General features: G+C 38.2%; 2 protein-coding genes across 2 annotated transcripts in view; one reads left to right on the top strand and one right to left on the bottom strand.

Moving 5' to 3' along the window:
- LOC149149477 (uncharacterized) overlaps positions 1–665 on the top strand; it is a 90,084-nt gene extending 89,419 nt beyond the window's left edge. Inside the window, exons 9-11 of the mRNA XM_089445348.1 lie at positions 57–217; positions 328–411; positions 496–665. Coding sequence (XP_089301474.1) covers positions 57–217; positions 328–411; positions 496–519 — 269 coding nt within the window. The 3' untranslated portion in view covers positions 520–665. The remainder of the gene's footprint in view (positions 1–56; positions 218–327; positions 412–495) is intronic.
- A 12,071-nt stretch (positions 666–12,736) lies between these two features.
- LOC149149476 (uncharacterized) lies at positions 12,737–16,095 on the bottom strand. Its single transcript, XM_089442493.1, has 4 exons — positions 15,526–16,095; positions 15,016–15,325; positions 14,543–14,614; positions 12,737–13,368 (listed from the first exon to the last, which is right to left on the bottom strand). The coding sequence occupies exons 1-4, from the start codon at positions 16,093–16,095 to the stop codon at positions 12,737–12,739; spliced, it is 1,584 nt and encodes a 527-aa protein (XP_089298619.1).
- Between the last annotated feature and the right edge of the window lie 369 nt (positions 16,096–16,464).

Here is a 16,464-nt window from a genome sequence, read left to right as displayed (position 1 = left end):
TTTACTGGTTTTTCTTGTATGCTTAGTATATCGTAAATGTTTCTGTTGTATGGCAGATCCACTAACTGCAAATAATGCTGCAAAGGAAGTTAAAACTGAAATGAATGAAGACGAAGAACCACCATTAAACGAAGACGATGATGATGAATTTGATGACATTGAACAGGGAGGAGATGAACCAAATACAAATCATTTAGTTCTTGCTCAGTTCGAGAAGGTAATTAGTCTCCTTACTCTTAATTATGCTCTATATTTTTATATTTGAATACTGCTTTTGGTTTGTCTATTTTGATCTGGATACATTACATTGCTATTGGATTGGAACAGGTTACAAGGACCAAAAGCAGATGGAAATGTACACTGAAGGATGGCATAATGCATTTGAACAACAAAGACGTTCTTTTTGCCAAGGTAATGCTTTGATCTTTTTCATTAATGTATATGTTCAAAGTTTGGTAAAGATGTGATTAACTATCAATTATGTGATGGGCACAGGCAACTGGTGAGTTTGAGTTCTAGGCTTTATCCAAGCATGGAAGTGTTGGAAGGGTGCACGGTGCACATACATATGTTATTGTGGGTTGCTAAACATGCTTGCTATCGATGTCAACTGGGTTCACAATTCTTTGAGAATTATTATCAAAACTCAAAAATTAGGAACCTGATATTTTGAGAACATGTTAACGTAGGTGAATTGATACAAGGACAATTTTTTCATGCCACTTTCCATATTTTATTGTATTTTGTTACTGCTTTTAGTTATAGGAGTCCATGGGGTTGCTTCCCTAGAGTTCATCTCCATCATTGTATAAATATGTTGGCGGCGTAACACAATCCAAAATTTGTTGCTCTGCGATATGGTGAGATGTTCACCATGTTCAATCAAAGTTCTGATCCTCATCTTTATAGCCCTAACGGCTTGATTGCAGATTTTGTTTCTTATATTGAGCTATTCGTTCAAATTTCTTAAGAAAAAGATGAATGATTATACAAGTTCTTTTTCGTACTGTACACATTATACTGAAATACATCACTTGATGAATAAAATATGGCTATATGCATGGAGAGTCCGATTTATTATGTTTGGTGTCAGTAGCTTTTTTCAAAGTTGTTTCCTTGTCAATGTTTTCTGCAGAGAAAAAGACATGGATATATGAATGTTTTCCTTGGTAAAAAATTGATGGGATTTATGCCACTTATGTTTTCTTTACGAATGAATACCTCAAATCCTTGGATTGTGCTACACCTAATTTTCAAGGAAATTTCATTTTGGGCATCATTCTAAAACTATTGGTAAGAACGAGGCCGATTTTTGTGATTTGGTTCTATAGAGAAAAGGTTTTAGGAGGTTTTGGAAGTCTTGTATGCATTGCCGTTGATGCTATAGATGATACGGGGTCTCGTGTTTTTTAGTAAGCTTGTATTACTGTGCGTTGCAATAGAAAAGCTAAGCATTTTTTTCTTTAGTATGTTTAATTCTTCTTATCCTCAGTCGATTCGTCCATTTGAAAGGGCTCCTTTTGCGTAAACAAAACATACATTGTATGAGTTTTCTCTTCTATTCATGACTGCTAGATTAGAAGAAATACCATACATTTATATGCTTTTTCTCTTCTATTCATGACTTCTAGATTAGAAGAAAAAACACATGTATGCACGCTTTTTTACTTTTCTAGTGGACACAATTGTCATACATCGAGTAGGTTTAACTCAGGAATGTGTTCGATTAGAAGAGATACTTGTATGCGTGCTTTCCTACTTCTCCATTGGACACTATTGTTATGCATAGGTTCTTTGAAATGATGCTCAGAGGTAAAAGAATATTTTTATCTCTACCATTTCCATAAAGAAATGAACAGTTACTCATAGGCATACGTTCTTCTCAAGTAAGTTCTAAAAGGATCGAAGGTATGCATGTTTTAACTTAGTTCATATAAATGTAATCAAATTTGAATAGTTTTAGGAAAAGCTATATAGAATCAACGTGATGTTTTAACCCAACATATATAGTGGTATTCTCATCCTTAAAATGATTGTCAAGCAAGCTTGATGTACCTGAGAAGTATGGGCAGGAGGAAACTAACTATATTTGTGGATGCATTTTTGGTGTCATTTACAGTTTTCTAACATTAGCAAGATTACCCTAGGCAATATTAGACTTTAATAATATTTTAACATCTATTCTAGCGTGCCATGGGTTCCAGTTGTAACTACTAATCCTTGTAAATTTTGTGTATCTAAATCTTCTACATGCGTATACAAAGCTCCCAATTTCATTGTATTTCTTCTTCCTTGGGACCTTGACTTCAAAGATGTACAAAATTCCACATAATCTTCGAGTGGTCAATCTAAGTTTTGTCTTAAACTTATCATGAGACTATCCCTGAAATCCATCTTTGGGTTTGAATACAATCTTTCTAACTTTGAATGGAGATAGTAATGCAAAATGACATTTGTGCAAAAGTAGAATATATTGATTTCATGCGTCAATATAAGTTATGATTGATATTATATTGTTTTGTTCTATCTATGCATATTTATCCATGACATGTACACTTCCTTGTGATTATTAGTTTTTAAGTCAATGGTTGAGGACACAGAGATCAATAGTGTCTAAGATTACCTCTAGGCAATATTAGACTTAAACACATTTGACACCTATTCTAGTGTGCCATGGGCCTTCAATTGTAACTACCAATCCTTGTAAACTTGGTGTATCTAAATCTTTAACTTTGGTATGCAAAGCTCTCAATTCTATTGTATTTCTTCCCTATTAGGTTCTCAGCTCCTTAGATGTACAAATTTCCTTCAATTGTAACTACCAATCCTTGTAAACTTGGTGTATCTAAATCTTGAACTTGGGTATACAAAGCTCCCAATTCCATTGTATTTCTTTCCTATTAGGTTCTCGGCTCCGTAGATGTACAAAATTCTAATAATATTCTAGTGTACAAAGTTTTCTTTTAAACTCATCACGAGACTTCAAAATCCATCTGTGTTTCAATGTAATCTTTTGACTTTGGATGGAGATTGTAATGCAAAACGAAATTTATGTAAAAGTAGAACATATTGATTTCATGTGTCAATGTGAGTTGCGATTTGATGTTATATTGTTTTATGCTATGTATGCTTATTTATCCATGAATTGTACACTTCCTTGTGACTATCAATGTTGAGGTTCCTCGTGTTTAATATGGGAATTTAGATCAATAGTGCCATGGTAATACAGGACCACATGAAGTGGTATTAAAGCATAACAATGCATCCTTACATTTATGCAACTGGCATCATGGTAGTCTCACAAGTTAACTAGCAGTAGAGATGAAAGTATCAGAATCATATAAATACCCAGGAAATGACACCCATTTCTAGCATGGACAGGACCACATGAAGTGGTATTAGAGCATAACAATGCATCCTTACATTTATGCAACTGGCATCATGGTAGTCTCACACGTTAACTAGCAGTAGAGATGAAAGTATCAGAATCATATAAATACCCAGGAAATGACACCCATTTCTAGCATGGACACCTCTCAATTGATGACTATCTCTATTACGAACACCTAAATAGGATTTTTTGTTCCAACATTGAATGAAGTATGACATAACAAAGGAGGCGCAATTAATTCTCTTAGGGTTAACACCCCATTTAATATCATATATATTTTGTTCAAACATTGCAGGAAGCATCACATAGTCAAAGGAGGCACAATTAATTTGCTTAAATATTCCAAAGGTTTAACACCCCATAAATAGAAGATCAAGATTGGCACTTTGATGGGTGGGTGTCACTTAATTGATAATGTGATAATATAAAAAAATGTTGATTTTGGGGAAATAATATGTTCTTAGAAGCTTTGCATACTTAATGTTATCTCTTGAAGCATTACAATGATGAACATGAAATGGCAATATATGTTGCAACCTAGAGATCAAAAGGCTAAAGAGCATATTAAGTTCCATAACGTATTGGTATGTCTTGATGTTTAGGACATAAAACATGTAAGAACATAAAGTTTGTGGTGGATTTCAATATTATAATGTGGGAGAGATGTGACTTATCATAAATTCTAAAGAAGAGGTTTATCATTTTGTTATTATAAGTGGGAAAATTTTAATGCCAAGAACTATGCTGAAGATGCACTTGGGTTTACTATTTAATTGGGAGAATTTTAATGCTAATAACTATGCTAAAGATGTAGTAGGGTTTACTATGCAATGTTGATATACCTACTAAGAATCAATAATAAAATACAATATAAAATTCAATGCTTTAGTCACCTTTGCATTACACTATTAAGAAACATGGCTTTTGTAGAACTTTTGAGTGTTAATCTATGGGCTAAAATTTCTTGAAAGGCATTTATTAAAATACGGAAAGATGGAAGTAGAGGTTTTTGTGGATGTTATACAAAGCTCTTTGTAGAGATTTCGTTAAGGTTTGTTTTCAAGATTTTTTTTTAATGGTATGGCTCAACAAATATGTTCCATCAATATACAATTGATGCAAAGACATAGTCAATCTCAACCATAATGGTTTAAATATATAAATCATATACCAAGACACTTGTCCTATCAAAGGATATGGGCGCTATGGTATCGCTTTTCGAAGTGACAAGCTTTTTGGTATGCACAAAGCATCAATGCTCCTCTTTAGACATGACATTGATGCTCCCATAATTACATGAAGTATTTATGTGCTTCTATAGATTATGCACTCGTTCGTGTGTTCTAATGTCATTGTTTTGCCACATGTTTTAATATATTGGTGTATATTCCATATGATAGTATTGACACATCCACAATCTATTAAAGAAGTTGGTGCTCTTAAGCCATGTTAGAGCAATGTTTCTCCAATCTATTGAATATCTAGCTCTCTAAGGTCACATCAGAGCACAAATTGAGAATCTATGGTAGAATAAATTGATGCAATTATTCTAATAATTGAGGCTATAGAGATTCTAAAGCACTAATGTAGAGCTTATGTAAGAACATTGGTGTTATAGATATTCCAAAGATTACTTACCTTTTAGGGAGTTAGGTTCAACACCCAAAATGCAACCCAACATTAACCACGACCAAGATACAATTCACATTATTCCTCATCCAATTCTTGTTTGGCTGTGTCTTTATGGAATTCTATTGTATTTAAGTAGGGATCTCCTCTTGTATCTAACTCACCTTAAAGGCGTCTTAAAACCCCTTTGTTTGTTGACTCGGTTATAAAATTCCTTGGACTTTCTATTCCTTCTCAAGGATCCCACTTACTATTCCATCTATCTTGGCATGGCCCTTTTTACTTGGTTGGATTAACCATACACAATGATAAACTCAAGCACAATGTACACTTGGACCCTCTGAGGGAGAGAAGGGAGGAGAAAAGGAACTCTCACATGAATAATAATTGGCAAGAGGAACACTCCATTAGATAATAGCCATAATAATGTGTTGTAGCTGCTAAAACTACCCTCCAAAATTTTGCCCATGCCTTGGATTTGGAGCCTTCCCTTTTGTCTACAAGATTTTATCTTTGTCTGTCGTCAAATATGCATGATTTGATTAAGACTTATCTTTTATGCTATGCATGTGTTTGCTAGTTTTCATACTTATATGATCTTTTGAGTCACAAGCTAACATTCTGACTTGACCCTACAACAGTTCTGGGTTTGTCTCAAGAAACAGTGTAATCTATGAGGGCAAGCTAGCCTTCATGATGGAAATTGTGCAATCCCAACTGACAACTTAGCCTTGAGCTTGAGAACTGCATGGTCATGGATGGCAACCCAACACTAAGCTCAAAAACTGCATAATCCTTTCCTTCATCTCAGAAACTGCGAAATACACCGAACCAAGAAATTGCCCAGTTCTCTAGAATTGCGCAATCTTCCTTGGCAGAGTGCATGGCAGGTTTATCGAAAAAGCAAAAAGCAAAAAGAAAAAAAAACAAAGAAGTAATCCCTAGAAAATAGGGATTCATCATTAGTTTCCCAAAGGTCGCACAATAGCTATTTTTAGAAATTTCCGCCAAGTGTCACTTTTTCCTTGATTTTAGGCATGCACGTCATAAACCCCAATCTACCAAAATATATTTAATAGATGCCTCTAGAGCTCATTTATATATTTAATCTTGGAGCTCTAACATTCCCAAATGCACATTGCGCAGTTCGAGGGCTCAATCTTGCCCACTTGGCCAATCGGGCTCAATCCTGCCCACTTGGCCAATGAGATTGTGCAATGCACAATATCTCCCTATCATTGCTCAAGCTGAACTGTGCATTGCGCAGTTTCAAGCCTCACGCTGCATCACTGGCTGCTGAGACTGCAATATGTAGTTCCCTCATCCAGTCTCCCTCCCTTTCTCATCAGAATTGCGCAATCTTGCTCGTAAATGCACTAGTTTGCTCCTTGATCTTACTTTGAAAGTGGTTTTTCAAAAGCTAATTTATACTTGCCATGAGTGCCTTTTCCCTCCCGCGGGTACCAAAATTGTTGAGCAATTCTCTCCAACAGTCACTATTACCATGGCACCTAAGAGAGCTGCCTCAAAAGATACCACATAAAGTAGTACCAGGGAAGAAGTTGAGAGCATGCCAGTAAACTTGTCAGTATACTTAGACACTCAACTGTATGTGGAAAAGGAATCCGATCTTATATGGCAAAAAGTGAACTAATTTTATTCGGAGTTGTCTATAATGTGACTTTTTGGAGATTCCGATGACGGAATCCGGCGGAAGAAATTGAGGTTAAATCTTGGTTTGTTGCAGTGAAAATGGTTTTTTAACTGCATATTTGGATTCAGCACCCTGAAAAACCCCTGGGACACTTTCATTGTGCAGAAACTAGCTATCAAACTTGCGATTCCAATAAATTCCTACTGGATTTCGACCGGAAAAACCCGTCGGAAAGGCTTTCAAAAAGTCGCGTTATAGACAACTGCATTTTATTTAGCAAAGAACTTTGAAGCATATCTAAAGGACCGACATGTGTACATTAATGTCCAGAAATCAAGGCTACACATGGTTTCATGCATATATCCAACCAACACGTAGATCTAGATCTGGTGTGTCTCTGATAATTCTCCAAAGAATAGAGACATCACTTATAACTTTTCTTACCAAGAGAATTTTGTTGGTTCAATCATCAAAGAAAGACAATCCATGATTTCTTTATATATTCATATATACAGGGTACACAACAGCGTAAATGATAAATCAAAGGACGCCAAACCGCCCAAGGAATGACAGATCAATTACTTTAGTATGAATATGAAAGCAGAAGAAGGGAGAGGAAGTAACCCATCATGTAGAGCTTGAAATATCGAGAATTCCACACTTCTCTAGATTCAGAAAGACATGATGAATATGCAAAAGGAATGGATGCAAAGACTCACAAAGTGCAACTAAAGATTTAGTTTCCAAAGACTTATACAGGCATTTGTGCCAACATCTTAACTCAAAAGAATTTGTAAGAAAACGGTAAACATATCTGGCACCTTCATAATGTGGAATTTGAGAGGAACATGAACATTATGAAATTACAACAAAGAGAAGACATACTATAATCCTGGAACGAAGGAATCACCATCGATTTTTCATTAATAATCTGAGTAATACATCCTTCAAAGAAGCAAAAACATTCCCAAAAATAACATAGAGTTTTCTTTCCAAAATTCTGAACCTGTCTTCATTCGTGGAGATCATATATATATACAAGACCTTTAAACATAAGCTATTAAAGAAATATTCTTTCTTGATTTTTGCCATCATTGCAAAAATCGCATATCAAAATTATAGCATGCGTGAGAGCACAACCATTCTAATCATAATAAAATGTCTTGCCAAAAACATAGTAAAGCATAGAGTAAAAATAACTGAAAAGTGAAATAAAAAGGCCATAGCTGGCACAATAAGAGTAATCTTTTAGGAACGATGAGATGATGTTGATGCTTGGTGAGAAGTAGTTGGAACTCGAGGATGAACCATTTGAAGTAGCATGGGTTTGGAAAATTGTTCGCAGCGCTGGCACATGGCTGGAGGAGACTGAGGGATAGAGCTGAACTATCTATAATGAAGCTTGATATGGATCACCCCTGAATAGTACAATTTTCATTGAAAGGTAATTTTAACCAGCTTGAGAAGATGAAATTCTTTCTCAAGGAAATTCATTATGGTTGTTCTTTTGAGGACTGACGTTTTCTCGGGGGTTGCTCCAATCCTACTTTTGATTTCGATCATTTTTTGGTTATATAGCTCCTATGTGAACAACTCTCCATTTCCCCCCCACAAATTAGGTAACCCAACTTCAAGAATCTTGTTGAACTTGTCATCGAAAGCTGCCACCTCTTTTTGTAGCCTTGTAACGCTCTGTTCCGCTCTAGCTCTAGCTTCTTCTTTTGAAATTACTTTTGAAATATCCGCCACCGCATCCATTCTATCAGCGATATCTAGTGGCCTTAGCTCCTCAATTGACCTCTTAGTTAGGAAATGAATGTATTTCTTAGCATACTGAGAGTTGGTAATGCTTGCCTATTTGCCATTTAGGAGAGAAGGGGCACATTTTGCACTGAGATTCTTTTGGTTATGTATCAAGGCAATCTGTTCCCAGCTTTGGTTGATCTCATAAATGACCTTGTACTAGATCCATTGCCTAGCCTCAATGACAACCAAGTTTCCTTTGAGCCAGGTCCTTAGTTCCTTGTTTCCTTGAGTGGCACTCTGTCGATCTCTAGTGAGCTTATATGTGTTTGCAACCAAAGCTTGGGGTAGCTTCTCTTTCTAAGCTACTTGAGCTCTGGCAACATCTAAGTCGCTCCGAGCCTTCCATAACTCCCATTCAGATAGCCATAGCTCGGTTAATGCTTGAGTGAGGCGATTAGTGGGGTTTTGAGGGTCTTTAGGCACTACTACCGTGCAAACATGAGAAGTGATCCTATTTTGTAAACCAGTCACTATCAGCTCCAAGGAAATAACTTTGTTCTTTCTCTTGGTCAGCTCCTGCATTAGGGCCTCCTTTTTTCTCTGAATCAACTCAGGAGTTTGAATGTGCTCGCCTCCAGGCATCTTCAATTATCATCTCAAATCCTGGTTCTCTTTCTGAGTGGTTTGTAAGACAACTGCTACTATTGCCTTATCCTCGGGATCCACCCCCATCTTCATGATCAACTCTTTATATACTTCCTTCTGTTGAAAAATCGCTCGGGACTTGATCTTCTCTGTCTTTACCTTTTCGGAGATCTTCTCTATATAAGTTTGAGCCCGGTCGATGGTCATCTAGTGCTTGTTGATGTCGTTATACAACATTTCTCCCACTTACCTGTGTAAATTGACTTTATCTGCCAAGGGGACACTAGTTAAATCCAAAGATACATCCAAATCCTGGAACTAAGGGCCAGAAGCCAGGGTTTGGATTGAAGGATGCTGCAATCTTATCTTCATCTCCTCTTTTTCCAGGTCCATTGCAACTAGTACCATGGTGTGGCGAGGAGTTATCTTAGAGGCCATTTCTTGGTGCAACTTTTCTTTTGCTTTCCTGTTTCTCACTTGGATGGCCTTCCCTTGCGACCAACTTGTTCTTGCAGCATAAAGGTTATCTTCTGATTCCGAGACAACTACCTCGGTCGAGGATGTAGATGAAGCAAATAGTGGTATTTCCAAATTGATCTGGAAACTCGGGCTATCATACACTTCTGTTTCTAGTTGAATACACTATTCCTTCTCCTCCTGTTCCTATTTTTGTTCCTGTTCAGGCCCTTGAATTCTTGCCCTTTTATGAACATGTCCCTCTTCCATGTTAGCTGTCCCTGAAGTGTCAGTAGTCCTCTTTTGTGCTTTGTCCATGTTGACTGGGGATTCGGTCTCCATCTCTGTATTAAGAGGCCAGGAATCAAAGTTAGCTTTCCATTCAACCTTGGGCTTAGGATCATGTACATAAGTTGAGGCTTTAATATTTTCCCTTCTTCGAGCAAGGATGCCTCAGGGATCGTAATGCAAAATTTGTCCTTTTTCAAACTCCATGGCTTCGAGCAGGGCCTCAACTATTTTGAAGGCATGTCTGGTACTTATCACAAAAGGGCCTACTGGCTGTCCCATTTTAAAAATGTAACCTTTCTTTGCTGGTACAAAGTGGAGTAGGTATACACTGAGGACTTGTCTGATGAACTCGAGGGCGAATATCCTCATAGGAATAAATACTGGCATATGATATGGAGGGAGTTCACATTTGTAAACCTGAATTTCTGTGTGATCCTCATAGAGGTACTAGTCTCCAATGGCAGCTTCCTCGTTGAGTTGGAGGAGCTCCTTTTTCTCTGGGAAGATTCTGGGAGGTGGGACCCCATGGATGATTTGGTAAGCAATGGCCATGAAAGATGAAATGAAATGAGATTACCCACCCAAAGCCGGTCTCTTTTTTGTTGAGATATTCCAGTCAAAGACTTAATTTCGCTTTTTATTAGGGGCAAAACATCGAGGTGAAGGCATTGAAACTCTTCGATGTGAGCATATAGGAACAAGTAGAACAAAAATGAGTAGTAGCACAAATAAGAGGAGACGCTGAAATAGTTGAATTAGAAGGAAATGGTCGCTGAAAGATATCATGGAATATTAAGTTGACACCTAGATTGCTTCATTTTATGTAAACATTCCAAAGCGGCCCTGTTTATTTTCAGGGCAGTGTCTTTGCCATTAGACAAGAAATTGTGGCTAAAACAGTCTGGAACGATGCTTGAAAGAGAGTCAATGGAAATAAGATATCTGGAGGTAGTGTTTTGATCTTTGGAGCGAGAATTTTCCCCAAGAATGATTGCTGCTCTTTGGCTAGGAGCACTGCGAAACGACCCGCTAAAGAAGCATCAATGAACGTATGCATAACGAAGGATTCAGGGAAATTCAGATCTCTTTCGATTAATAGAGGATTTATCGTGAGGATTACAACTCCTGAAGTAGAAATGAAGCGGTTCTTATCCTATTGATAAGAGTTGGCTAGCCAAGTTAAAAACTCAGGTAGGTGATGAACTGGAGGAGACATTTGGTAATATAGTCCAGAATTTACAACCCTAAAAGGGTCCTCATTCCTTACATGGTCGACAAACATTTCAAAGCGGAGGTCTGCGAGTGGGAAGGGACAAATAGGGTCGACTATTTGGGTCTCGGTGTCCGTTAAACGCCCGACACCGGTGCTTTTGACCTCATGGGTGCTATTTGGGTCTCGGTGTCCTTTAAAGGCCTGACACTGGTGCTTTTGACCATATGGATGAAGCAAGGTGTCCCATATGAATAAAACAAAAGTAACAAACAATGAGGTCGGGGTGTCGGGTTACCTGGAGCCCACAGGGAGGACTGAAAACGACTTTGGAAGGTGTCCTTGACCTTTGGGAGTGTGCAGAGAGGTGAATCCTGCTCTACGGTCCAGTTAGGAGGTTATTTGACTGAGATTGAAAAATTGTTGTCAGATGATAGTTTTAGGGTTGAGGGGATTTATGCAAAGGAGAGGGATAATTTCCCAAGTGGTGGAGGATGAACTTAGGCGTGGGGAGACACGTGACAATTGGCGATGTTTCCAGGGTGATGGAGGACGGACTGAGGCAAAGGGACAAGCTACCCATGAAGTTACCAATTACCGTTTACCTTCAGCATCGTCGAGCCAATGGGATAAGACCGCTTGTCGGGTGGTCCCCACCCCATTACGGCGGGCTACACTGTGGATCAGAGGCATTCTTCATTAGGCACTAGAATGGATCGCAACTGTTGGATGAGGGCTGACATTTCGACGCTGGTGGTCTATTCCTTTGTTAACCCTACTGCATGTAGGCTGCCAGAGTCGATGCTATGTGTCAATGGATTTGGATGGAGGGTGACCTGAGCTCTGAGTTGCGTGGTTTATAAGCACGAATCGAATCTTTGGAACCTTAGCCCAAATAGTTTAAAATTTGTTAATTTCATTGCAAAGCTTCCTTTCCTCTGGACCTGATATATAGTATTTGAGATTAAGCATTGGGGAACAAGTTTCTTTCACCACCTTATAGGTCTTACATATCATCTCTATTCTCATAAGGAAATTTTGGGTGAGATGGTGATACCATTGGCTCCAACTAGGGATAGGGCATTGGATTTCAATGCATTGAGAACGTGCAATCTGGTAAATTCTTTTTTGGTCATGGAGTCCCTTTCAACAATTTTTATTTTATTTTATGAAAGAAAATATTCAAAATCTTGAAACATTAGAAAGTATTTACATGTACACATCGATATTTACAATGTGTGAGTGAGGAGTACCTTTAATTCTGGAAATAGAGTTTGAGGAACTGACCATTTACTGGTAGTTGCAATGATTCTCCTTCCAATTTTTTGAGCAATTAGGTGTTATTTCCTTTCTCTTCAGAGATTTTAAAAGGAACGAACCGCAACAGATCAAATTCTCGTGCTTGACTTTATCCTCCCTTCTAACATCCCATTGTAGGACCAAATTGCCCGATTGTAAAGGTCTATCTTTGGCCTTATTGTAGAACGATGACTTCATTTTTAGCTGATAATTGACCAATTTTTCTCCTACATGTTCTTTGCTCTCGTTGAGTTCAACCAACTGATTTATCCTTCGAGTCATAGCATTCAGTTCCTCTTCTGCTTCCTGCAATAACTTCGCGACTGGCATTGCCAATTGGATTGGGAATATCGTTGCCTTGCCATATACCAGCTCGAAGGGTGACTTTCTAGTGGACCATTTAGGAGTTACTCTGTTAGCCCAAAGAGCGAATTTCAGCTGAGTATCCCAGTTTCTTTGATTTTCTGTAATGGTTTTCTTCAACACTCACCATTGTTTTATTAGAGGACTCGGCTAACCTATTCCCTTTTGGGTAGTAGGTAGTGGAATGCCTGATTATGATATTAAACTTTTGACAGAAACTGATAAATTTAGTGGACTTAAAAACCTGGGCATTGTCTGTTATGATCTTTGTAGGGAAACCAAAATGAGACAAGATGTTCTCCTCCAGAAACTTAATCACCACAGAATCAGTAGCATTTCGATCTAGGATGGCCTCCACCCACTTTGTGAAATAGTCAGTGGCGGTTAGTATCCATTTATGTTGACCACTGGAGGGCGGGTTTATCTCTCCTATGAAATCCAACCCCCATTGTCTAAAAGGATCTTCCACATGTATTGGGATCAGAGGGAGAGGGGCTAGATTTTTCTTTTTAGCGAAAACTTGGCATTTCTGACATGCCCGGACCTGAGAATGAACCTCTCCAAAGAGTGTGGGCCAGTAGAATCCAGCTTTCAGGATCTTGTGCGATGTGGTTTTCCAACCGTAGTGACCTCCACATACACCTTCGTGGAATTCTTCAATTACTTTGTGAGTTTCTCCTTCCACTAAGCATAGCAACAGGGTCCTCATAGGGTCTTTCCAATAGCGCTAGCCATTCGATATGATGAACTTTTGAGCTTGCAGCCTTAGCGTTCGATATTTGGAGTTATCCATTCCCATTGGACACCTTAAAGATAAAAGATAATGGATGATGTTTTTATACCAAGCCGATGTTTCGTATTTGGCATAAATTTTTTGTTCTGAGGTCTTGATGTCCTTTTATTGTACTTCCATTTGATCTTCACCAACTATCACATTTATCCCCAAAGCTTAGCAGTTGGACTCTGACAGAATCTTGGCTAGCCCCTATTCCTTTATGAGCTTTGTATTTTTTATGTCCAATTCATATCCCTGAATCTTAGCGATCCACCTTCCCCCTTTTCCCTCACTATCTCCTTGCACCAAAATATCTTTGACTATTGCTATTGGAACATATGCTTGATGTCTAACTGCAATACATATACTCTAAATGCCTTCAGGGCTTTGACTAAAGCATAGGCCTATTTCTCCAAGATGTTGTACATCAGTTCAACATCTCTCAATATTTTCCTAAAGAAGGCGATTCACTGCTCATAACCATCCTTATTTTTTTGTAACAAAACTGCAAAACTAGTATGAGGAGAAGCGAAAGAAAATATATAGAAAGGTGATGAAAAGTCAGGGCTGACTAACACTGGTGCTTCAACAAATGCTGCTTTGATTCTAGCAAAGGATTCCCAAGAAATAAGGCTCCATTTGACCTCATTCTCCTTTTTCAACATGTCTGTAATACCCTTCACTATTTCAACATAGTTAGGTATGAATCTTCTTAGAAAATTAATTCTTCCCAAAAACACTTGAATCTCTTTCTTGTTTCTGGGAAAAGGGATGTGACTGATGGCCTCTACTCACTTAGGATCGATTTTCATTCCCTCCTGTGCCACTATGTTTCCCAACAATTTTCCTTCGCTTAGAGAAAATTGAGATTTCTTCAAATTCAGAGGTAAAAATCCATATTTTCCGTATTTTTCAAAGGTGAGTTTCAGGTGCCTGATATGCTCTTCATCAGTCTTGGGGAAGACTGTGATGTCATCTAAATATACCACTACAAACTTGTATTGTTCCCCCACAAATGCTATATCCATAACTCTTTGAAATGTAGCTCTTGCGTTTATGAGACCAAAGGGCATGCAGGCATACATGAAAGTTCCCCAGGGGTAGTGAATGCCGTTTTCTTTTTGTCATCTGGGTGTACGACCACCTGATTGTAACCTGAGAACCCGTGCATCATGGAAATTCTGGATGAACTAACCACTTTCTGTAGTATATAGTCCATCGTGGGCAGTTGATAGTTGTCTTTCAATGATGCTTCATTAAGGTTCTAAAAATCTACACACAACCTTATTTCCCTATTATTTTTCTGGACTAGGACTAAGTTTGCTACCCACTCTGAATACCTTAGAGGCACTATGATTTTAGCTTGTAGAAGCTTCCTTACTTCCTTCTCAATAGAAGGGAGTAGGAGAGGATTGATCTGTCTGAGATTTTGTTTACAAGGTTTCATTCCACTTTTTAGAGGGATCTTATGTTGGATAATGTTAGTATCGAACATCTTCAAATCATCATAAGACCAAGCAAAAACATCTTTATAGACTTTGAAGAGATTTAAATACCTTTGTTTATATTGCGGGGAATCTCCTTTGATAATTTGACCATCTGGGGTTCATCCTTTGAGCCAATATTGTAGTCTTCCACCTGTTCATCCATCCCTTGGGCTGTAGGTTTTGAGGTTACATTGTTCTTGTTAAACAATCTCTCAAGTGGGACTAGATCGCGAGGAATAGTATTTCCCTTTAGTTGCAGGACTCCGTGTCTGGCAATTGTATCTTCCCATGCGGTTGTCCCTTCTTCTGCCACTTTCTCTTCTTCTTGGTCGATAATTGAATTAGAAAATTCACCAACCACTTCAATAAAGCGTTTGATCTACTCATTGTCCTCAAATACCTACCAATACTTCACATTATCAAGTATAAAGGGTCTGCGTCTAACTTCCTGAGAAGTGGGTTCTGAGGAGGCTTAAATTTGCTTGCAATTATAATAAGGGAATCAACCATTATGTTTCCTTCCCTGGGCAGAAATTGAACATTGAATTCCAAAAATAAGTTATCTATTAAGTCCCATACCTCGTTTCTATAAGTCCTCAATCTGGGGTGCTTAGCCTGACACTGATTTTTAATATGCTTCACAACTAACTCAGAATCCCCATATACTTTCAAGCACTCAATATTCATATTCCTTGCTGTTTGCAGCCCAAGGAGCAATGCCTCATATTTTTCCACGTTATTGGTTTCTTCAAACTCCAGCTTAAATGAAAGCAGGATCAAGATGCCCTCAAGGGATACCAACAACACCCCTACTCCATTTCCTTTTGTCGAATTAGCCCCATCAAAGTATAATTTCCATACTTTGCCTTTGTCTTTGTGCGTTTCTTCTGAAATGATGTCAACTTCTTCTAGTAGCAAATAGGAAAGGTTGCTCTCTTTCCCATACACAGGAGAATTCTTCAAGTCCTCAGCTCTGGTCACTGTTTTCACAAACCTTGACTCTCTGTACATTCTTCTTTCTTCACCCCCAAAGGTGGGAATGGTGGCATAAGTCAGATCTAACTTGATAGAACCTATGAATTTAGAACCCCATGACATGGATAGAAGCATTTCGAATCGTGCAGGGATATCAGCTACCACTATATCCATTCCCACACTCTTAACGAGAATATGATACAGGTTCACTACTAGGTCCTTTATCATTCCCAAGCATTTTACTCTCTTAGAACTGAAGGAGTAAAGGTCCTTCTAAGGTTTAGTGATTTGTGAACCAAGTTGCTCCATCACAGTTAAGGGCATGAGATTATGTGAGGCTCCTGAATCCAACATGCAGTTATGAAGTAAGAGATCATGTATTACAAGGGTCACATAGAAAGGTGTAGTAGAAGGATCTTGTTCTTCAACATGAGGTCCAAAAACAACCATAGGTCTTTCCTCTTGAAGGTTTAAACAGTCATGGGATGGTGCTGAGGTGGATGGAAGCATGAACTGAGAGACTTGGGCTTTATAAGTGGGTTG

Source organism: Pinus tabuliformis, chromosome 9 (genome assembly GCF_031772625.1).
Source record: "Pinus tabuliformis cultivar Carrire ecotype Pingquan chromosome 9, CPIR1, whole genome shotgun sequence".
Classification (NCBI taxonomy): domain Eukaryota; kingdom Viridiplantae; phylum Streptophyta; class Pinopsida; order Pinales; family Pinaceae; genus Pinus; species Pinus tabuliformis.
The sequence above is the reverse complement of the archived record's forward strand: the minus strand, read 5'-3'. Positions and strand labels throughout refer to the sequence as shown.

Excerpts from the sequence above, each read along its gene's own strand:
- LOC149149476 (XM_089442493.1), bottom strand. The coding sequence starts at position 16,095 with ATGGATATAGTGGTAGCTGATATCCCTGCACGATTCGAAATGCTTCTA. Across the intron at positions 15,326-15,525 it reads TGAGGACTTATAGAAACGAG|ATCAAACGCTTTATTGAAGT; the intron begins GTATGGGACTTA and ends GACAATGAGTAG. Across the intron at positions 13,369-14,542 it reads TACCCCTGGGGAACTTTCAT|TGGAAGGAGAAACTCACAAA; the intron begins GTATGCCTGCAT and ends TGCTATGCTTAG.